General features: G+C 38.2%; 3 protein-coding genes and 1 long non-coding RNA gene across 6 annotated transcripts in view; 3 read left to right on the forward strand and 1 right to left on the reverse strand.

The window, feature by feature from the left end:
- LOC146481848 (cyclin-Y-like protein 1) overlaps window positions 1-13,753 on the forward strand; it is a 41,982-nt gene extending 28,229 nt beyond the window's left edge. Inside the window, exon 12 of the transcript XR_014864324.1 lies at window positions 13,740-13,753. The gene's annotated coding sequence lies outside the window, so the exon portion shown is untranslated. The remainder of the gene's footprint in view (window positions 1-13,739) is intronic.
- On the reverse strand, window positions 1,284-4,104 carry LOC146481850 (D(1)-like dopamine receptor). Of its 2 annotated transcripts, none has more exons than XM_085107926.1 (2): window positions 2,500-4,104; window positions 1,284-2,406 (listed from the first exon to the last, which is right to left on the reverse strand). In XM_085107926.1, the coding sequence occupies exon 2, from the start codon at window positions 2,365-2,367 to the stop codon at window positions 1,297-1,299; it is 1,071 nt and encodes a 356-aa protein (XP_084964052.1). In that variant the 5' UTR covers window positions 2,368-2,406; window positions 2,500-4,104; the 3' UTR covers window positions 1,284-1,296. The 2 variants fall into 2 exon arrangements, with proteins under 2 accessions (XP_084964052.1, XP_084964053.1); XM_085107927.1 differs by having other exon boundaries at window positions 1,284-1,865; window positions 2,280-4,104.
- LOC146481851 (coatomer subunit zeta-1-like) lies at window positions 6,664-12,983 on the forward strand. The gene is made up of 8 exons (XM_085107799.1): window positions 6,664-6,728; window positions 6,974-7,042; window positions 7,660-7,741; window positions 8,373-8,464; window positions 8,618-8,751; window positions 9,762-9,813; window positions 11,393-11,431; window positions 12,363-12,983. Exons 1-8 carry the CDS (start codon window positions 6,711-6,713, stop codon window positions 12,408-12,410), a joined length of 534 nt encoding a protein of 177 aa, XP_084963925.1. The 5' UTR covers window positions 6,664-6,710; the 3' UTR covers window positions 12,411-12,983.
- A 199-nt stretch (window positions 13,754-13,952) lies between the features above and the next one.
- Window positions 13,953-19,207, forward strand: LOC146481852 (uncharacterized). Of its 2 annotated transcripts, none has more exons than XR_014864223.1 (4): window positions 13,953-14,088; window positions 17,677-17,760; window positions 18,282-18,349; window positions 19,044-19,207. It is a non-coding gene; the product is annotated as an uncharacterized LOC146481852 (long non-coding RNA). The 2 variants fall into 2 exon arrangements; XR_014864222.1 differs by lacking the exon at window positions 13,953-14,088 and adding an exon at window positions 16,605-16,907.
- Window positions 19,208-23,021: the final 3,814 nt, after the last annotated feature.

The following is a 23,021-nucleotide window of genomic DNA, read 5'->3' on the forward strand; positions in this document are numbered from 1 at the left end:
CTGCCGACGAAAATGTGGGAATAGATTAGGTTGATGACTTTTTGGATTGGATAACTTGTCGCTTGCCTTGTATTAATATAGTTACGTACTGGGATATATTGAACGCTGTCCCGATATCAGAGTGCATGTTCTCTTTATTATTCTGGATTCATTTCGTGTGGTAATGGTTGGGAGATCTTGTTTTGATATCAGGGCATATTGTATCAGAGCTAAGGTTGGGAATCATGGGGTAAAGGGCACTGTAAAAGTACTTTTTATTCAGAGTGGTAAAACTTCACAAGAACGGTCTGCTGGAATTTTTACGGTAACACAACGAGCATGCCCATTAAATTATTTAGCTCTATTGCTCACAACCCCGCGCCCGCGTTACCCTTATCCGGCGGAAAGGGCCACCTTCGACTTCAAGACTTGCTTTATTTTTCGGTTTTCGCCACAATTTTTCAAACAAGGAGATTAGCCAAAACGCTTCGAAAAGCCTTTCCGCGGCGTGAGGATTCTCCAATCACAATTAAAACTCACTTACCGCTCCAGCAAAAAGGAAAGATTTTAAGTCTCCTTAATCAAACGGTAAGCCATTTTGAAGCTTATCTAACAAAGAAAAATAAGCTTGAAGTTGTGACACAAACATCGACACGGCCGTCATTTTCGAAAATTCTGCGTATTTGCACGTGACGTCACGATTACCCAAGACCCATCACATTCGAATCAGCCGAGCTGACGAGTTCATCACTCACGACGGTTTCGCCATTTTCTCTCGATAAGAATATAAAAAACGCCACAGAGACAACGTTTGTATAATTTTATATGACCAGCTCTCACGCTCTGTTTAAATTATTATGAATAAATAAGTCCTAACGTAATGCATTAATTGGATTAATTCAAATACGTATCGCGCGCTGAATAGACATCACCTTCATTTTTGTATTTTACGAATGTCACTTCACGAATACTAAGCTTAACTTTCGTCTCTTTTGGGCTGTTTCTATTAGTCATTGTCCGGCCTCTATTTCTAGACTTGCTTTTCCTACAGAACGTTAGTTCCAAACAATAGTTTCATTTCCCACGCTTAGTTTTTTGTTTTTAAGCCTGGCCCATGTCACTAATTTTGTGCTATACCGCCCATGGCATCGGTGGTATGTTTTCCCGCGCTTTGCAACAAATGCACGTTTTGCCACCCATTTCACCGGTTGCATGTTTTTGCTTCAAATTGGTTAATTGCCTTACGTGCATTTTTGTGATTGGGCAAACGTGGTTTCTTTGGTTGTTTCTTATGGCAGACACTGAGCAACCATTGGATTAATTTTCCTGTTTAAAATCAGATACAGGAGAATGTTGATCTCTGTTACTCCTACCAGCTCCGGTTTTACTTCGGCTGTGTATCTCTGCTGCTTCCATGCTAAGAGTAGCTTCTCTGTTGATAAACAGCAGCTTCTTGAAAGCTCTTCTGAATTCTGAGCTGGCAAACGCGTACAGAAGTGGGTTCATAGAAGAATGAAGGTATGCGAACCAACAAGCTACAGTGTCGGCGATCTCCATTGCACAGTTGATGACGCCTTTATCCATCAAAATCATAACATTTATCATCTCAAAAGGCAACCAGCAAATCACAAAGAAGAGCACAACAATCCCGAGCGTCTTTGCAAGCTTCACTTCCCTCGCAAACCTCCTGCGACTCCTTGACGATGACGTATTTGAAGTTGATGACGTCGTAGCCCCAGCTCGCCTTGCGTGCCTCTTGGCGATAATGTATATCTTAGAATACAAGATTATCATAATCACGAATGGAACAAAAACATTTCCAATCAGGAGAAAACCATGGAAGTATGGATTCAAATCAAAGCTGTACGTTCCGTCTTTTGGCGGTTCTAAAAGCAAAAAGATTAAAATTGCGATCCCGAGAGAATACACCCACACACACGCAATCATGAATTTATTAAGGGTCGGAGTCATCCACACTTGATAGCGAAGTGGATAAACCACCGCTAAATATCTGTCTACACTTATCGATGTCAGGTTTAACACCGATGCGGTTAGGAAGAGAAAAAAGAAAGAATTCCATAAACTGCAAACGGCGCCTCCCAGAGGCCAGCGAGGAAACTCTATCCAGTAGATTATGTCGAACGGCAAAACCAATACTGCCACAAAGATGTCTGAAAGAGCTAAGCTGAAGATGAATTTCTCGGAATATGAGTGAGCATACGAAAACTTTACACTCGCCATACAAACGAGCGTGTTGCCAAAAACACAGGAAACCATTATGACAAACATGAATACCAAACCCGCAATTGTAAATCCAGCTCCGAGATTTTCATTGCAAAGTAGCGCATCTAAGTCTTGTCCATCCATTGGCAGTGAGGTGTTGTCCATTGGAGAAACCAGAGGTATTCGCTGTCGTAGTGATGGGAGCTTAAAGGTTGAAACCATAATATTAAAATGTAAAAAACCCAAAACTAAAAACAGAACAGTTGATATTTTTAAGCAACGCACATGGGTATATACCTGCTAAATGTTCACGCGTACGATTAAGCCACCAAATTTAACTTTTCCGATCTTCTACTCAAACGCGACTGATTGTTACATTTCTTGTCGTAGCGCTGAAGAAACGATGTCTGTTTTCCAGTTTTGTTTCAATTTTCCCTTTGTATCTTCCCACACGAACTAAAACAGATGCTCCATAAAAGTACCGTGCGTTGTGGACGATTAAAGTCGGAAGGAAGATAAAAACTTTGTTAGATGAAGGTTTGATTAAAAAGCACGACAGACCTGCCCTGTTGCTTTTGTCAACTTTTCATAAATTAAGTTTGCAATCTATTTATGGGTTGATGAAAAACCTTTGTCTTGTCGGCATCAGATGTTATGTCAGTCGCTACAACATTTTACCATCTTAGAAGTTTAGAATTTCTCACTTGGACTTGAAATGTTAGTCAGTTTTAAAATCCTTTCTTTCAAGAATGTGGTATCTTCTCTTGCATGGAACAACCAGTTATCTCCTCTTGATTTTAAGAGCATAACAGCAAAAATACGAAGCAATTTTTCTCCTGATCCACTTTTCCTTGACTTTAAATCTTTAGTGTCAAATAATCAATTTTGAAAATCCGACTTCAGCGCTGATATAATGAGCGGCGAATTATTGATATTTACCTTGTAACTTCTTTGACTCCGCCCAAAGGTTGGCACAGGTTAATTCGTCACCATGGAAACTGCTTTAGATAATATTAAAAATAAACCTGAGAGGAAATAGACCACTTTAAGTCCAAAAAAAAGAAAGAAAAAAACCTCAAAATTTTAACGTTCAATACACCTGTTTTTTTAACTTAGATTTTCCGTGTGCAATCGTATATGAAATTCAATTTTGTTTACTGACAACCAGCTGAGTTTTTCGATCCTGGCGCAGTTTTAAATTTCAGAATTATTTTCCTCTGGGGATGAGGATCGATCTCTTTCCCCGTGCATTGTTGATTTTTCGCGACAATTCTTCTTGCTAATGTTTTATTATCAGCCGCTGTGTATACATCACTAAATTGGGATTTCGTCAGCTGTCGAAGCGTTTCAAACTTTGCCATTTACGCTTTTAGCCTGTCACCTTGATATTTACTATAGAATGGTTTAAAGAACATTTATGCGCCTAATATGTAAGGCGTTCTTTTATGATTGAAAAAGTTGAGGTGCGGATTAATAAAATAGCAATATTTTCAAGACTCTTAAAATGATAATAAATTATTGCGAACGTTCTTTTTTTTAAATGATCATAGATTATTTTGAAAGTTCTTTTCTTCATTAAAGTTATAATTTCACACCATTTCTTCGATTCAATGTTGACTTTTTCTTCAAGCGGTGTTGCGACTCTCGGTTTTGATTGCAGCGTCTTTTCTTATTAATATATTTATTTGATGTAATTTTCATTTGAGTAAAATTAAAAATCACTAAATTGATCAAGGAATACTATTTTGAAATTTCTCTGAACTGGGTAATTCATGTCGTCAGGTTTCTAATATTTTATCTCTCTTAAAAGTTTGACACTTTGTTCCAAAATAAAGCATTTTCTAATAACGAAATATCACTCATGAGAAATCCGTGCTGTCAGTAATCAATCCTTTTTTCTATACTTTGTTAAAACGTAATATATTTTTCTGACGAAAACCCGGAAATTGATTGAGAAAAGTAGAAAAAAGAACTATTAAAGCCTATTTACAAATCATTTCAATAATAATAATAATAATAATAATAATAATAATAATAATAATAATAATAAAAAACAACTTTACGTATCATGAATCATTTTACTTTAAGATTTCGTCTTGTGAACAAACGTGGCTGCATATGAAAGTGAACATTAACTGCATCCATAAGATGACAAGAAGCTTCTTCTGTACTTCAGTTTAGAGTTAGAACTTTAAGTATACGTTTGCTTTCGTCTGCAATTTAACCAAGGAAAGAAACTCTAAGGATTCTAAACTAAGATTTTAACTTGTTGAGCTTAAGGCTAATAAGTTTTTTTTTTATGAGTCTATGGATGAGTTTACTAAATCATTTTACTATTTAATTACTCAAAAAGTTTTAGGAACCTTTGGGTGAATTGATTCCAGGATGCTACGCATTCAAACAGAAAACAAAAACACAAAGCGCCGACCAGACCTCATACTTAGCTTCAAAAATTTGGTATTTTTTTAGTAAATTGTCAAATACTTTAGTAAACTAAAAGACTCACAAAAAACTTGTCATCTTTAAGCTCTTAAAGTGAAAGCCTTATCTTTAACTTTCTCTTATATTTTACGTTTGACCGCGATATACAACCGGTTTCTAGCGAGGGAAAACATGCAACTGTTGCTACCACTGGAAAACATGCAGACGTGGCCAAAAATGGGAAACGCCCACAATGCAAGTCACGATTAGTCTCGGTTTGCCAAGTCCCTGTACGGCTTTCTCCCAGGCCCTAACAATCAATTCGTTACGATGACGTAACCGAGGCGAACGGTCGGGGAAACCTCGCTTTTTCACTCGGACCACGCGATCCGAAACGGATTGACCGAGATGAAAGGCAGAGAGACGCCTACGAACTAGGCAAGGTCTTGGCTTCTTGAACAAGTTGCTAAATACTGCCAGCATTTGATTCACTGAAGATAATGAAAATCTCGTTGTTCTGTCACTTTATTGACATAAGAATCATTTTTTCTTCCCCATACTTCACCCTTTTTTAAATGTTAGTAAAAGCAATTTCGTTTTTCGTGCCGTCTTGCTTGTGTAAGAGTCAAGTACTTCCAAAATGTTAAACAAACAATTTACAACAAGGTAGCACCAAAGTTTCCTTGCAACTGTCAATTTATTTGTCAAAATTTCAGCTGCTTTCTCGTCTCTCGTGCATGACTAAAGTTGGCCTGATAATTAAAGGTAAGAGTGCATTCGAGGCCTTGAGGTCAGCCTCGTTCCCAGAGCGAGGGACGGGGAAAAGCCCTCAGAACGAGGTTGCCTTAAGTCATGTTATGGTGAGCCTTCCTGTTCCCTGTTCCTTTCAGTTGACCTTATTGTTTTGCTTTTTCATTTGGCTTTTTTTGTTGCTTAAAAGTTAATTCAGATAACATTGGAAGTTTCCATTTAAACAGCCCTTTGTTCAATTACACCTCAGTACATGGTAGCACTTTGGCTATAAAAGGACTACAAGAGTCCCAAAGTGGCTCTTACACTCCTACGATTAATTTTTATCGTGTCCGCTCTATACAGTCAAAGCTCTCAATCCGATTTCTCTTTGGCATGGAGCAAAGAGAATATAGGCGGGGCGGTCTCTGCATTTTTCCCTGATTCCTGGTAAAGGCTATTTAATACACTCTGCCACTTCCTGCCTATAAACGTCATATTATAGTAATAATCAAAGATTAGGGAGTGCGTTCGATGTCACCAGGCTCTCTCTCCTTTGCCAAGTTGGTGATGACGTCATCCGCTGCTGTAAAATCTACGGGGGATACCAGATGCGCGTCCCAAGATCCATTCAACCATTGTCCCACACAATCTCGACTCCAATCTGTATTGGAAGTACGTTCTCTCTACGTCGAACGCTAATAAAGACTGTTATCAGAAAGTATCAACAAACAACGTCGAAGAGAATTTTACTTTGAGCTACTGAAATCTTTTGCCGTGCGATCTCCCACATATATAGTCCACTTCCCTTCCCCTCCCCCCATCCTACCCTTAAAATTTGTAATAAAATACCGTACCACCTTGACCGATGTCAAGCATCATCCCCCATCCCACTAGTCACAGACTAGCATCCCAAAAACTTCATTTTCGAGCGGCGTCACGTTAATCTAAAATGCCGAGAGCGGAACGCAAGGACAGTTATACACATGGGAAACAAGGCATCAGCTTTAATCGTCGGAGAAGAAAAATGAGGGAAGCAATAGAGAGGCCTAGACCATGTGACAGACCCAGAAAGGAACAAAAATTGTCGATCCAAGAGTTCTTCTCTTTAGCAAAGAAGGCTATGAACAAAAGTAAACGAAAGGGAGAAGTAAATCTCAGTACAGTCCGGAAATATATTGAACGAACTATTGCCGAAAGAAGAGTTTCGTACCGGCTTTTACATTTTCTCGTTTTAGAGCATTCATAACTATGCTCGCGAGGGCCGCGTCCCGCGAGTTTCCACTTGCTCCCAGTCCTTTCCGTGATCTCCCAGCACACTTTACGCGCTTTGATGTCGATACGTCACCAAATCCAACATGGACACCGCAGTTTTGGTAAGTCAAGAGTGTTTTCTACAATATTCTACTCTTACAAGACCTTTCCATTATTTTTGTAGTTTCATACAGTATGAGAAATATGTTTCATTTCATGTTTCGTGAAAATTTTACCCTTGATACAAGATCTGTGCCTTTCAAAGCGCATAAATGCTTCGATCTTTCGTAGAGATTTTTCCTAGTTTCTTCAATTTTTTTTTCATTGTTGAATTGATGAAGTGTGATTTTGTCCATTCTTCTCACAGGAAGCTTCTCTGTACACGGTAAAAGCGATTGCTATTTTGGATAACGATGGAGAGAGAGTCGTAGCAAAGGTAACTTAGAATAACTAATAAAAAAAAAAAGAATAAAACAAGAAAGCCTATGTCTGATATTCATGCATGTGAATGTCGACCGGGATATTAAGGAAATGATAAGCCTCAATTGAAAAATTGAACGAGGAAACGTTTTAATTTTACGCTTCATGTTGTGTTGGGTTGAAATCTGTGGTATTTGAACATTTAAGGTAGTGCGGTGTGTTTGTTCAAACACCCTGGATGTTTTGCGTGTTTTCAACACTTTTGTATGACAAAAACTAGGTCAATGGTGAAGGGTTGATCATTTGGTAAATTGAAGAGCAGCTTCTTCATAAGTCTGTTGGCTGACTGTTCAACCTTTATTCAAAAATTTCTAGTCCTGCAAGGGGGTGCCATCATGCAAGACGTTTTACTAAAGACGTTGAACTAACTGTTGATAAACTGTCGGCCAACAGTCAGCCAATAGACAGCCAACAGTTGGCTGAGCTAATAGTCAGCTGACAGATGACAATATTACAATAGTACAGTAAATGGTTGGTCAGTTGGCCAAAACTATGCCCTAAAAAAGTGCTATGTCTTATCTCACGTCCATTTTCCAGGAAATGTATTAACTTAATTCTTTTTTTACTTTCTAGTATTACGATGATACTTACCCAACAACCAAGGAACAAAAAGAGTTTGAAAAGAATCTTTTCAACAAAACACACAGAGCTAATGGTGAGCTTTCTTTCCGAGATCCATGTTCATTTTTTGTGCTATGAATCTTTTCACAGCGAAACCAATAGAATTATTTTGGGCAATTTGTGTCAGCAAAAATGCAAGTTAACAGCATATGTACATGTATACTGAGCTGAAGAAACCTTTTATTCATCTCCACCAAAAACAATTGCAGTTTGCAAAATTTTCAGTTAGGGAAATGACAGCAGGGCTTGACAAAATTTGATAGAAATTTGAAAGCTACATCCAAAGTTGTAGAACGTAATAAATTATTGATGGCAATTTCTTTTCTGAAGTATATGTAAATAAATATTTGGCGAGTTACAACCACAAATGATATGCCTTTAGGCCTGGTTTTTACAAGCGACGCAAGCACAGGTGCTTGTACTAGCATAAGAGCTTTATGTCAAGTGAAACGAATGTGATGTAAGCACAAGCGCAAGCACAAGAAAAGGAAAAATTTTGATCCTTGTGCTTGTGCTTGTGTTTGCACTTGTGCTTATGCTTATGCTGGAGCCATTTTCTTGGTGACGTTAGCACTCTTGTGCCGGTGATTGCAATGCTAGTGAAAACCAGGCTTTAGGCTGTACTTATTTTTTACCTGTTAACAAATCTTTTTTTTTTTATGCAGCTGAAATTATAATGTTGGATGGATTAACTTGTGTGTACAGAAGTAATGTGGATCTCTTCTTCTACGTCATGGGCTCTTCCAATGAAAATGAGGTGAGGCCCATTTGTGGCATGATGTATTGGAGCTATTTATTGTTAAGATGCAGTCTTTCCATTTGGTCATTTAGCGGTAAATACATCAGACTGTCATTCTGTGTCTGCTTTATATTATTGAGTACACAAAACAATTTTCTCTTGTTTTTCCAGTTGATCCTTGTTAGTGTGTTAAATGCCTTTTACGATGCAGTCAGCCTGTTGCTACGGAAGAATGTGGAGAAGAGAGCTTTAATGGACAACTTGGATGGTGTTTTATCAATAGTTGATGAGATTGTGGATGGAGGGTAAGTTCAACTTCAAAATTCTCCTTAATTTCTATCTTAGATTCTCTATAACCACCCTTTGGATTATTTGGTAGTCAATAAGAATTGTATGTAACATTAAACAAAGACAGCAGTGGATATTCATACTATGTGAATCAGCCATATTTTCACATAGGATCACTGTAATGACCTGTTATATCAAAGGAAAAAGTAAGTTAACGTGTAAAAGCAAGATATAATGTACTATGTGAAAATATGGTTCACTGGCGAGGATTCGAACCCTGGTCTTCTGCTTTCAAGGCAGACGTGATAACCACTACACTACAGGCGAACCCACAGTGACAGCGGACGAAATAGCACAGCTTATTCTTATTACATCACTAAGATCACGAGGTCGCTCACTCAACACAGAGAGTCTGATTTCACTAAGGATCGACTTACAGCGACCTGAATATTCCAATTAACATAAAACATTAAACAAAGACAGCAGGGAATATTCATGCTAAGTGAATCAGCCATAATTGTATGTAAGGTTGTGTGTGTCATCTTGTCTTGATCATGCTTATACAGTTAGTTGTTGCACAGGAAAAACTTCTGTTTAAGCACCTTGTCTGTTGTGTACACTAGAGTGTGATATTGCAGTGATAGGTCTCAATATCAAGATACACATTCTCCTCACTGTTCTCATATATTTCTTATGTTTATAGTTGGGAGAATTTGTTTGAACATCAAGAAAATTATTATTTATTTTTGATGATCATCTGCTTCATTCTCCTGTCCTGTTAATTTGGTTAAGTAGTGATCTTGTAAGGAGAAATTAGATGCTTATCACTATTGGGACTTAAATGATTTAACTCAGGCCTTACAATGTAAATATATCAGCTTTTCTTCTTCCTATCTCCTCCGTGAAAGAAAAAAGCTGCCTGATTACAAAGTTGTCCTACTGTCCTACAAATCTCTTGTCTGCTCTCCTCCCCTATCTCTTCATGCTTAATATTTTATGTACCTTTTATTACTGCATCACATTTCAGTGTTATATTGGAAGCTGATGCCTCATCTATCATGCAAAGAGTTGCCATCAAGGTAGGATTGCATTGTCCCATAAAATATCCATACCCCTCTTATGGAATATTTTTGGGTTTGGTCACCCCCCATTGATCAGGAAATTTCAATTAGCTTCATACTGCCCTTTAAACACCTCCTCCTCCCCCATTGGAATTTCCAATGATCTTGGATATTTTCTGGAACCATACGTGTCTTGCTTAGGTTGCTGCTTGTACATTAATTATTGGTTTTCACTGACAAAACTATAATTCCTTCTAATTCTACTGCTTGCTAATAACATTCCCCTTCAGAAAGTCCAATATTTTCCCCTTTATTTAGAATCTTATAGTTTATAGTTTATAGTCACCCAAACTGACTTGCTTGGCACTTTTTACTTTTTAATTAGAATTGTATAAGTTGTTTAATAATTATCCTCATAGGGACATCAAATTCTTCTGTACATATTGTTTCAACTCCTCTATATTCTTGTGTTTATCTTACCTTTTTGACTTGATAACAATGTGGAGTAGCATCGAAACATTGTCGGTTTTTTAGAGTTTTATAATGTTTTCTAAAAATCTTTTATCATTTAATTTTATTGTAATATTATAGATATTCATTCTACCTGTAGAAGTCCTGGCATGTTCAAATATTAATGTTTATTTTTTGGCTAAACTAGCCCACAATAAAAAGGTCTGTTCACAATTTTATTTCAATTAATAAATTGTGTTTCAAAGAAAAGCTGAAAAGAACTCCATATCAACTCAGACCTTTTTGGGTGTCTTATACAGTTCTGGCAAAACGTTTGTGAAAATGGCTTGTGCTTATTATAATGATCAAACCTTTAATGAGCTAGATTGCTCAGTCCACAGATTGAGAAAATATTACAGTTACATTTTTCTTTAGCAAGTACAGTCAACTCTCGCCTTGCCGACACCTCGCTATTACCGACACCCGGATAATACGAACAGCAGCTAAATCCTTGACAAAAATAAATTACAGTCGTTTGACTGAAATAAATTCCTGCTATTAAGGACACTAACTCACAGTCCCGATGGTGTCCACAATAAAGGGAATTGACTGAGAATGGACTTCGCTTTTGGCTCAGAAAAAAAAAATACTCAAGTAATATTTCTGCAGTCTGAGCCTCCCACTAACTCAATAGCACATCATAATTATACAGATTGGCTATGAATGGTTGTATATTTTATCCATTGTATAAGGTCTGTGATTTATGGTTGCTGTGTTATTACCTCGCTAGCAGAGCATTTCTTTCTGGCAAATTTTTTAGCATGCACAAAGTTGTTCACGTCTCTGGGCCCAGTTGTTCAAAGCCCGATTAAGCTAATCCTGGATTAAAGCAAACTTTGACTCAAGTTTAATTGCTTATCAACAAAGATTCTTCCAAAAGATTTTCGGCCCTCAGTTTTGACTTGGACTTTTCTTTACCTTTAGCTTGAAATTAGCCTTTAAACCCATTTTAACAAGCGAGGATGAAAACTTTGATTAACTTTTAATCGTGGAATAGCATTTATCAGCTATCGAACAACCCAGCCCTGGTGTTCTGCATAGTTGCCAAATTGGCCCAAAATTGATTTGTTGATTTGTTCTTTTTCAGACTGATGATGTACCTCTCACAGAACAAACTGTAGCTCAGGTACAATACATTATCTTTGATCGCAAAATACACCTTATTCCAAAATGACTTGCATTTTAATATTCTTTTGTTTGTAATCAAATTACCCCTTCTTGCCTCGTTCAAGGTATGATAAGTAACATTGTTCTTGACTTTTGAGCTTGAGAATGAGGTAAGAAGGGCTAATTTGAATATGACAAAAGAACATTAAAAAGGAAGTCATTTTTGAATGAGGTCTATGGGATGTGTGTTCATTTATCTCCTTTAAAAGGATGGTGACATGGGCTCCTGTGTATAATAATTTGCCATCATCACCATAAACATGGGTACCCTGTTCAATTATCAGGGCTCTCAGTAAGTTTTTAGCCACATGTTGTATTGAGCAATCTTGTTGCTTTGTGAGTAAAATAACCCTTCAACCTTCAAGATTCTTCATAACATCAAGGTTCTTTCAAGGATATACAGCCGTAAAAGGTGTTACATGTCACGATCCTTACTGCACTTTTCAAAAACATGTGGACTCTAACGTTCAAGATTCAAGTGTTACGCTTTTAATTTCACTGCTGTCAATCACTGCAGCAGACCTCTTAGAAAACAAAAACGTTTAGCTCAATGGGGTCAAAAGGCGATGTTCGTGTGCTGTGATTGGCGGATTTCTATCCACTTTGTTGGTTTTTGTGTTTTTGTGGTCAGTCGGTCGTCGCTGTAATTTTGATTGACGGCAGTGAAATATGCAATTTGAAAGTTGGAGTAGAAGTCCATATGTTATTGAAAGGTGCAGTAATGTCGACAGCTCCGCATCTTGATTGACTTTTCTCCACAAATGAATGTCCCAAGTTTTAAAACTATTTTGCCCAGGTGCAGAAACTTCTAATAAAGGAATGAATAAACAATATTCAACTCCAAATCATGTTGTAAACTGGTTCTAATTAATTTTTTTTTTGCTTTGTAGGTTCTACAGACGGCAAAAGACCAGCTGAAGTGGTCCCTGTTAAAGTGAATTCAATCCTCAAGCTAGAGATATTTAAAAAAACGTAGAAATTATAAACTAACAAGTTTAACTGTGTGCTCTGAGAGCAGACAGAAAAAGAGACGAAATTAATTCTTAAAGAAACGTACTAGTAACATGTGAATTCTCCACAAAATGCTCATGTTTTTGTATTTTGTTAAAAACTGAATAGATTTTACATGTCACAAACTGGTCCAATTTTAGTAAGGTTTCCACTCATGAAAACTTGAAAACTACTGCTCAATAACTGTTATTTGTCACATTTCTTGCTATCGAATCCAGTACACATTTTACTAATATCTTAGGCCTGGTTCAAACCGGTCAAACTTTAGGTGCGCTGAACCTAATGCAAATTTGCAAAGAGTTTGTTGTTTCAGCCAGGCCTTAGTCTAGGCCTAGGCACGGGTATGTTCTTTTTTCTCAACTGTTTACGAGTAGAAAGAGAGATACTGATACTGGTGGTTAAAGGTCTTTTCTTAGATCTGTCATGTCAATAAGTATTCAACACATGTACATCAGCATGAAACAGGAACAAGCTCAGAATAAAATAACTCTTCAAGTATCGTTTTTGATGTGTCAATGTAACGTGTTAAAACCGCTGCAAAAATCGAATGGTAAAATTTCCGCAGCATTTCTTTTTTGCTCAATTGGATGACTCACATGCAAACACTATCAAGGGTACAAAGCTTTCTAACCCAAAAATAGGTTTTCATTGGTAGTTGAGGGATTCTCTCATGTACTTTTGTGAGACGAAAATGAAGGAGGCTTCCTTCAATATATCTCTTCATAGTACTTTGCTAAAAACTTGAAGTTAAATCTCATATTGGTGGTCTTACTCGTATCTAAAATCGACATATACTTCATGGTAAGGTGAGGGTGACCATATGAAGGGTTAGGTTAGGGTTAGGGTTATGTGGGTGACTATATGGTACCTTACCATGAATTACATGCGCCCCCTTATCTAAAGGCATCTATTATCCCTAGCAACGCGTTCGAAAGTCGAAGCAGTTACGCGCGTTCGTGTCACGTGGGCTACAATGAATTTGATTGGCTGACATGCGCGTGATGTTTCCTCTTTTGCTACTGTCACAAATCAAAGCTATTTGTCGCAAAAGAAGACACCTCCCATCTCAAGTTATTAACCAATGTAGTTTTAGCTCTTCTAAAAGATGGAACTAGGAAGTTAAAAGGTTTTTTGAAGGCTCGATTGTGAGCCGCAAAGGATCTGAATCAAACAATTTCGCGATTTTGCCCGCATAGCATATATTTCTTTGTAGAAATCACGACCTTTGAATTTTTATTTGGACGAATTTGAACCAGATCCTCCATCAAGCTTTACATTACTGCTAAGTCCAAAGTGGCGAATTTATTTTAAACCGATTTTTCATTAAGGAAGGCTGGTGGTGCCTTTTACTTGAACATCGCGGGCGCAAAATTCAACCGCGGTGCGCGCTCGCATCACGTGAGGTAATGACGAATCTGATTGGTTAACTGATGCGCGCGCGTTTTATCTCCCTTGTTACGTCACAAAAGAAAGTTTTCAGTTGCCAAATGAAAAGCACTCAGTTCATACGTGTTTTTGCGAAGAGAAAAATGTTTGTTAAATGATTGGAAATGAGAGCGCTTCAGTTCTTTCAAAGAACAGTGGAAGGGCAAAAGGAAGTGTAAGGTGTGTGTGTACCTTTGTGGCCTTCCAAATATTTTATTGAATGTTTTTCGGTAAACTTAATTTTGCGCACTTTTAAATGGCGCTTTCACGCGTAAACTCGTATAGGCAAATACAAGTTGGCGAGTGTGAACACAATACAAACAGCTTCGTTACACTTTGAAGAGAATTAGAACTAGTCCTTTGTGTTTTGAAACTGTAGTTGGACCGAAGAGCATTTTAAAACTTGATTTGAGAACAAACACATTAACCAATCAAAAGTTATCGAAACGTTGTCAATATAAATCTCATGTGGGAACATTTGTCACATTTAGCATGTTCACCTCAGAATTTGTTATGTACAACAACCAGAGGTTTCCTTTGCGAGTAACGACAGAGAGTGGAAAGTAATTTCGCATTTGCTTTGGTTTTGCTAATACGCGCTGTGATTGGTTGGCAAAACTCGCGCCACTTTCTCAACCAATGAAACAAAACAAAACCAACCGTGGCTTGTTCGCGCGCTTTTTCCCGCGCTTTACGACGGTTACATCCAGATGTATTTGTTTTGAATTTTGATTGGTTCATTGCACTGTTTGGCTAAAGAAATTGCTTTGGCTTTGCATTTACAACGCTCACTTGAAACCGCTCTATCCCTCATTGTCTTTTTTGTTCATTCTTTGGTTTGTTAGTCTGTGGGCTTTTTACTTGAGCCTGGATCCAGCGAGAGTAGCGAATATCTTGGAATCATTCTGCTTTGACTTTCATTGCAGTAACAGCCACTGAAAGTGGGGAAAAGATATGTTAGGAAGTTAACACTGGCTCCAATATCAAATTTAAGCATACCATTTTTAAAATGAAACGGAGTGCTAAAATAGTCGCACTAGATTAAAAAAGAAATGCTTTCTATAGATAGATCTTTCTATAGATAGATCTTAGCCTTCTTCCTTTAATATACGCTGAAAGAAAGAAAATGTACGCAAGTTAGCTAGCAATCGTGAAAATTGGTAAAGCCGTGGCCACACGAGCGATTTTTTGCTCGCGCAGGCGATGCAATTTTTTCAAATTTTGTTGCCAGCGCGAGAGGGTGGCTACACGAGGGACAAATCCTAGCGAGTTTGGCGACAAATTGAAAGCCGCGTGAATCTTATACTTCAAGAGACCTGGCGCTATAAACAGACATGGCGGACGGCCCTTTCGGACGAGGATATTGTTTTTCGCCTATTTGCATTCTTCTTCTTGACGATAAAAAGCAAACGAAGGAAAAAGAAAATTAAGAAAAGGTCAACGTGGGTCCGTCCGTGGCTCGCAAAGACAAAGGAACAAGGATTTTACCATCAACTTCTAACGGAAATTTCAGTCGTTGAAATCCCGGCGTTTCCCGAGCTATTGCGGATGACGAGGCTTAGTTGCATGGTGGCTACACGGGCGCTATCTCTACGATTTTGTCGCGAAAATTTCAATTCCGGCGACTCTTTTCTTGCGATTTTTTCACCTGTCGCGTCGCAAGTTCGAAGGTGGCTACACGTGCGATTTTCATCTTGCACTGGCGACACGACAAAATTTGAAAAAATCGCATCACCGGCCTGCGCGAGCAAAAAATCGCTCGTGTGGCCGCGGCTTTAAGGGATCGATACCTTTGCCGCACGCCTCCATCAAACGCTCTCCAAATCGTAAAATTTCGAAAAATTTCAGGCCGAAGTAGGATAATGAAGGGCACGAGGAAAGGTATACAGAGCAAGTAAATTGCGCGTAATGCTTTTGTGGTATGTTTGGACATTTAGGTGAATTTTAATGTTCAATTTTTCCCAAAATCTGTCCGCAAAAATTTGCGCGTTTCGTATGGAAGGAAACTTGCTTTCGATAAAAAAGGTGGAACATTTTGGGAACATTTTTTTTAAAACGGTGTTTCCTTGATCGTCTCAATACAGGAGCTTTTTTCATATGGTGCGTTTGACGTAAAAAAGGATATTTAACACAGTGATGCTTTCAACACAAGAACCACGTAATGCGCGAAAAGATTGCGGATTATGATTTTTACGAAATTGGTCAGTTTCTTTTCTTTTTGCTTTTTTAGTTCGTTTTGTTTCGCAGGATATTTAATTACCACAACACCTAACATTTAGCCATGCGAACTGTACGAGTCTATAACCCGTGACAGATCTTTGGATTCAGGTGTTACATTCCCGCGGTATGTACCTCGTCCGCACAAATATAGTTACTTTCTTTCCCTGTAATGTTAATCGTCATTAAGCCAGAGTGAAAGAAAACCTGTGAACTCAACATTGGGGAGGTGGAGGTGGGGAGGGTTGGGGGGGGGGGGGAGGGGGAGTGGGTGAAGGTGGAGGAGGTGCAAACAGTACATGTTCTACATATCAGACGTAATTGCGATATTTTCATGAATTGTTTCAAATATTAAATTGTGGCTGAAACTATAACTTTACCGTGAAAATCATACGAAAATCGTTTCGATAACTCTACGCCACTGGCTAAACACTTGTTTTCTCTTGTAAGAATATTTCTGTAAGACGCAGCGGAGCTCGTTGGAATTTAATTGACTTGCAAATTATATGCTAAACTGTCTTTCTCACTTTGTCGAATGTTAACGAAAGAGAAAAGCGCGAAGTCGCGAAGTCGTTCTTCGAAGTTGGTTTTCCAGCTTTGAAATCTTTCCTTCTGAATCGTTGCCACGTTAAATCCTTGATAAAGTTCTTCTTGGTGTTAAAAACCACTGAGGAAAGAACGGAACGGCGAAACCTTCAACAGGAGATGAAGAAGCCCTTGTCAAACAAACACGTGGACACTGAAGCTCGACAACTTTCCAACAGAACCTCGTACTTTCTCAGGTATTTTGACATACAATTACTGTCTTTTAACTAATCATCTTGATAGTATATTTACTGCGCTCTGATAGTTAAGTGTAGGTCCTATCTACTGAGCCTCTACTGAGCCTCCACTTAAGCGCCATTTTAAAAGTGCCGCTGGTGAACGTTGAACTGTTAATTTATAACAAAATATCGAGAGAAACTGTGAACACCGTTGCACAGCATAACAGACAGTATCATAAGGCAAAGTACTGCTCAGTAGCTTTCATTTGAACGGTCACACTTTAGAATTTCATTCCCAGACTCAAAAGTAAGAATCCCTTGTACAGCATAATAAACAGCACCACAGGAAAGTACTGCTCAGTAGCTTTCATTTGAATGGTCACACTTTAGGATTTCATCCACAGACTCAAAAGTTAGAATCACCTTGTACAGCATAGTGAACAGCACCACAGGAAAGTACTGCTCAGTAGCTTTCATTTGAATGGTCACACTTTAGAATTTCATCCCCAGACTCAAAAGTTCGAACTACCTTGCGGCATAATAAACAGATATCCGAGAATTTTGCATGATGAGCTCTATTTTTTCCGTCCATGTTTAGTCAATGATTCTGTCTTTATATTCAGATAGACAAAGTCAATAGAGCTGTCTGGTTTATGTCTGCCTGGATCAGATACATAGCTTATGGAGTTTCTTACTCTCTGTAACAGATAAAAGGCAAATAATTATAAAGTATACCCTTGGACAGGTTACCCAGCATGTCTTAATATAGATTCTTAGCTGTCTTCAGGCACTGATGTCCAGCATGCTTGGAATGAGAGCAGGGTAACAGAGACACCAACTATCATCGTCAACACAACCTTGTGTAAAAGAGGTAAGATTCTATAAAGTCATTCTGATTGTCATTACAGAGCTGGAAATCTTGAGTCCTGTTAATATCATCCTTATAGACATTAACTGGTGCATAGTCGAACGTTATGGTCCCAAATACCCGCCCTGAGTCTACGACGTGAAAGTAGGGTGATGTTTTATTATATATTCCTCAAAATTTTAAGTGTTTTTCGAATATTGCTAATATTACACAAAACATTGGCATATATATAACAACACAGCCTAAATTAAAAAAAAAAACCCCAACAATATCACAAAACAAAAGCAAGAAAACAAACAAACAAAAACAAACATCATCATTTGACTTCGCCTGAGACGGAAGATACAATCTCTTTCCAAATGTTACTATCGGCCATTAAGCCACAGGAAGGTCTGATACGAAGACCTATATCACTGCAGATGATTTCAGGCTGTGTTAGGTTCCCTTTTGAAGCTGTCTTCTCGTTTCTTGAGGTTTTGCTTTAGATCATTGATTGCGTACTTAGATAATTTTTCTTCCTTCAGCTAAATACCAGATGTACAATGGGAAAACGCAACTGGGACAATATCAACCTTAAAATGATGCTGTTGAGGTGAGTCGATTAGTTCGATGCGTAGTGTTACTACTCACTTGCAAGGCTCCGTGCAAAGTACTGTTCATATCTTGATGTTTCTTATAAGGAATTGAGAAGGCTGAAACAGTCGTTTTTTCCTTTTGAAATTAAACAACTGAGATGTAAATCGCCGAAACTGTGGATTCTTGATCTCCTCGCTTGCGCCAAGCCTTGCGGTAAAAGACCACGTTTGCTTGAATTGTTAAACCAAAAGAAACATAGACTGCTTTTGTAGGGGGACTTTCCCATAAACGTATACTGCACTTCATCATGTTTGCTCCAGTCTAAAAGGACGGCAATTGACATAAAAAAGCTTGTATTACGGTCTTGCCGCGAAATTGCATCAGGTTAATTTCTTAACATCCAAAACGAATCTAAAGTTGTGTTCGATTGACCGTTTTCCGAAATATAAATCAGCAGAACAACTGTTAGATTTTTTTTAAAGTAAATTTGGGAGGACAGTTTTGCAAACTTTCGGTGATACACGATAATTTAAGAGCCACTTTGTACTCCAGTAACTCCAAAAACCTCCTATGAGGAATTTGTAGTAATCATTGTATGTGTTCCTATTCCGGAATAGGGTCAATCGAACGCACCTTAAATATATGTCTTATGGAACAATATCGTTGTCTCGTTCCATTTATTGATGTATTTTTCTTTTATTGTTTTTCAGAACGATAAAAGGAACCCTCAGACGTCAGAATCAAGCAAGCAAGAAAGAAAAGTGGTCACCTGAATTAACAAGAAGTAGAGGTAGAGAAACTAATTTTACTTTAGACAGCGCGCTAAAGATTACCGTATTTACCCGCGGTTTGGCCGCGCTTCTTGAAACGGAAAAGCGACAGGGGTGAAAGCTAGGAATGCGCCTAATACGCAGACGAAAGCTTCTGTTAGCATGGTTTTTCTTTTTCGATTCGCAGTGAATGGGGAGGCTTCATGTTAGGGTGTGGCTTTTACGTGCAAACAAACAGTCTTATCGTTAGGGCGAACGTGCGGTTTAGGGTGCGGCTTGTAGACGCGGGTACGCCTTAAGACCACGGGTAAAACGGTATTTTTTCTTTATTACCTTTTCTTTCGAAATCACCGAATTCAGTCGAATCAAATTTTCTTTTCGAGATACAGTGCAACTTGAGATATAACGACTTCCGGGTATAAACGAATGTATTTCATTCATCTGATAGTTTTAGAGGACAGAGAATGCCGGAAATTGCCGTTGTGGGTTCAGAATTGATTTATCGATTTATATGAATGCAAAACTTTTATGCACTCAATAGTAGTCTGCTTTCACTAAAAAGGCTAATGCTATTCGACAATCGACGTTACTATCGACTTGGATGCCAAGAGACACAACAACTGAAACATAACACTATGTCTTTCATGGAACTACACTGAAATTGAGCATCGAACATAGTTTCCTTCTGTAGATCTTTGACTTACCAACTGTTTATATACGTGACTACAATACTACAACTTTTGACTGACGAATGTTAGCTTGGAACATAAAATAATCTACCGAGAAGTTAATCGACACCATCAAGCAGTACATTTACCTCGGCACGACTACAAACTGCTGTCTTTTGACGGCCACTGTTCACCACAATTACAATCCACTTGGCAAAAGTCGAGAACTCTACTACATGTACTGAACGTACCAACCTCTATCCACAGACGACATAATGAGGTTGTATCGAACCTGCTCCTCGCTTCTACTTAAGACTTTCAGTATAACGGTTGTAAACTCGTTTGCATGGAACAGTTATGGGTTCGCCAGTCTTCTTTCTTTGTCGTAGAAATGTTTCCTCGCGCCTGATGAAAAACCCGTCGTAACTTACAAGCAAACATGTTATCCGTTTTGCTCACCACGCTATCACTACTTTACAACATTTGCTAACTGATTTCAAGTACAGGACAACATTTACTAATGTTTACAACATGTACTAACTGATGCCAAATACAGGAGCGATACCTAGCTACCAACAGGGAATGTATTATAAAGACCAGAGGTTGGCACTGTAGAACCATTTGCTCTGATTGGTGAGACTGTCAGAAATTAGTACACTAAACTGACTGAACACAGATAAGCAACTAGAAAAATAAGCATTAACTTGACCAACTAACAGATAACTATCGACTGTGACTGTCATTTACTGAGAGCACTTCCAGCGAAAAGCTCTAGGGAGCTTCAGTTCACTTATTTAGAATGGACACCACTGTTGGGCCGCTACAAACGATTTACCTGAGACAACTGGTTCTCTTATCGTCCTTGTGACTTACCAACGACATCAACAGCTAGAGCAGGCAAAAAACCGGAATAAGTTTACTAAATCAATGGAACGATAGAAGCTACACTAACAAGAAAACGAATTGCAGTTGATAAAACCTGACCAATCATACTTTTGAGTCTGCACAGCCAACAACACTACGACTTCCTCCGACAAATCAGGACGTTGAACCGAAGACGGAACAGACTATCAACGCATGATGCATGCAAGCTTAAGTTCCTTGATCAAATTCAGTTCAGTGTAGCCCATTTGGCTTTTTTTAGTCCAAATACTGGCTTTTTGTTCGTCAAACTCATACTTTGATGACAGATTTTGGATACGACGCACATTCTTAGCAGAGATTGTAGACCATTTCTTTGTTTCCGCTTTCTGAAACCATACCCAAGTTCGGTAGTAATCATAATAATGTAAGGCCACTATTGTTGCGTCGGTAGTTCAAATGTTTAAAGCAGTTCGTTGCATACGAGTTTTTAGGCTTTTTTTAAATCTGATTGCAAGGTTTCAAAACGAGTTCTTAGTAAGATTTGTAGGCCAGTGTGTTGTCAGTTCCTAAAATTTTTCTTTTCGATATTCAGTTTTATTGATTAGTAGCCATGGAGTACTTCCTGATGATTTCTCAGTAAACATTGTTTTAAATGTTTTCTCTCTGTCAGTTTTAGTTAGAATAATTGTTGAAAAACGATCTTGACCAGTGGTAATGGTGGATAGTCTTAATTTTCAATTAACTTTTCCTCGGCAGTTTTAATAAAACTTTTTCAGTGAAAACCCTAGGTCAATCTTCAGTCGTTTTCAGTTCAGTAATTTTTGCCTGGTTTGTGAGTTTCGTAAAAGAGAAAAATTTTTTGTGAAAATCTTCTCCATTTATTTCAATTTTCCAATTATTTTTTGTAAAATTATCGGTTTCAAATGAGATATTAAAAGAACTGTGGGCCAATTTGAGTTGAAATATGTCAGATTGTCAGTTTAACTTAAAATTTAAGGATCACGACGCTTTTCCAGTAAAAATCGTTTGTTTTCAAGTAAAATGTGTGAGTGAAGGTTTTTCAGTGAAAAGGTTGGCTGACTTTTAATTAAATTTTGTTTCTTCGTCAAAAATTTTAGACTGTGACAGGATTTCATAAGGAATTTTTTTGGCCAATCTTTTCTTATTTCAAGTAAATTTTGGCCAATCGTTGGTTTTCCGAAACCAAACGTTTAATTTTTTCAGTGAAATGACCAAAACGGATTGGTCAATTTTCAAATTAAAATCGTAGTCAGGTCGGTTTTCATTGACAATCTTCTTTCAGCAAGGATCGTGTTCACACGAGATTCCAAATCGACTTTTGCTGATCTCGCCATATAATAATAGTTTGAACACACAATTATAGCGGATTCAGTGCAGTGCTGATTTCTGAACCGTTAGATAAGCGTTTGCTTATTTTTCTTTTAGATATCGACGAAGGCCGACGATTTTCGGCCGAAACCGCGTCTTTTCTAAGTTTTTGATAAACGTTGTGTTTGAACGTTTTTTCAAGTCAGAGCCGACACATTTAAGATTGTATTATAGAGTTCACAGCATAACTACTTAATTCCTGAAAGATAAACCACCGTATAGAGTTTACTTGGGTGCAGACACCAAAGTTTTTCAAGCAGGATTGTCTGCTATGGTTTGTCCGTCATGATTCGCTAGTGATATTCGCCAGTTTTAACGCAGCCATCGGTGGCCATCACGGGGATGCCGGGAGGGGGATTGACCCCAGGGAATGCCCGGGCATTTGCACAGTGGTATGAACAAATCCCCCATACCCAAGGGTGATACTTTCTATCAAAAGGCCCCAAACTTCATCTATCAACTGTGTTGAACATTTGTTAAAAGGCATTTCCACAAAGAGACAATGGAAGGAAAGCATCGATCTCGGTTCGTGAGAGGGGTTCCTGGTTGAAGGCAGAGCCCATGACCACTCAAGGTTCTTTTAAACTTAACTCTCAATCAATCAATCAATCAATCAATCAATCAATCAATCAATCAATCAATCAATCAATCAATCAATCAATCAATCAATCAATCAATCAATCAATCAATCTTTCAGCATCTTTCAACATGTTTATTTGGCACACGTTGTGATTGTTACAGATTGGACAGAATTATGCTGCTTACTGAATGAAAATTTTGTTTCATCTTGCTAAAATTAACCAGTAAGGGAAAAACCAAAGAGGAGACTTTTTCTCTCAACGTTACAAATCCCGCAGGTGGGGCGCCTAGACCATTTGCAACATCTTACATGGTTTGTTGAGAGGACAAAGAACGAACAACAGAACAATGCTCCCAGCACTTAAAAACAATGCAGCTGCAGGTTATAAGGGTCCAGTGAAAATAGAGCTTTTGAAAG

This window comes from Pavona decussata, unplaced genomic scaffold (assembly GCF_977016875.1).
Source record: "Pavona decussata unplaced genomic scaffold, jaPavDecu1.1 SCAFFOLD_48, whole genome shotgun sequence".
Taxonomy (NCBI): domain Eukaryota; kingdom Metazoa; phylum Cnidaria; class Anthozoa; order Scleractinia; family Agariciidae; genus Pavona; species Pavona decussata.

Bases quoted from the DNA above. Each gene is read 5' to 3' on its own strand.
- LOC146481851 (XM_085107799.1), top strand. The intron at 8,752-9,761 runs GTAAGTTCAACT...ATCACATTTCAG, and splicing joins GATGAGATTGTGGATGGAGG to TGTTATATTGGAAGCTGATG. The intron at 9,814-11,392 runs GTAGGATTGCAT...GTTCTTTTTCAG, and splicing joins TGCAAAGAGTTGCCATCAAG to ACTGATGATGTACCTCTCAC.
- LOC146481850 (XM_085107926.1), bottom strand. From the start codon at position 2,367: ATGGACAACACCTCACTGCCAATGGATGGACAAGACTTAGATGCGCTA.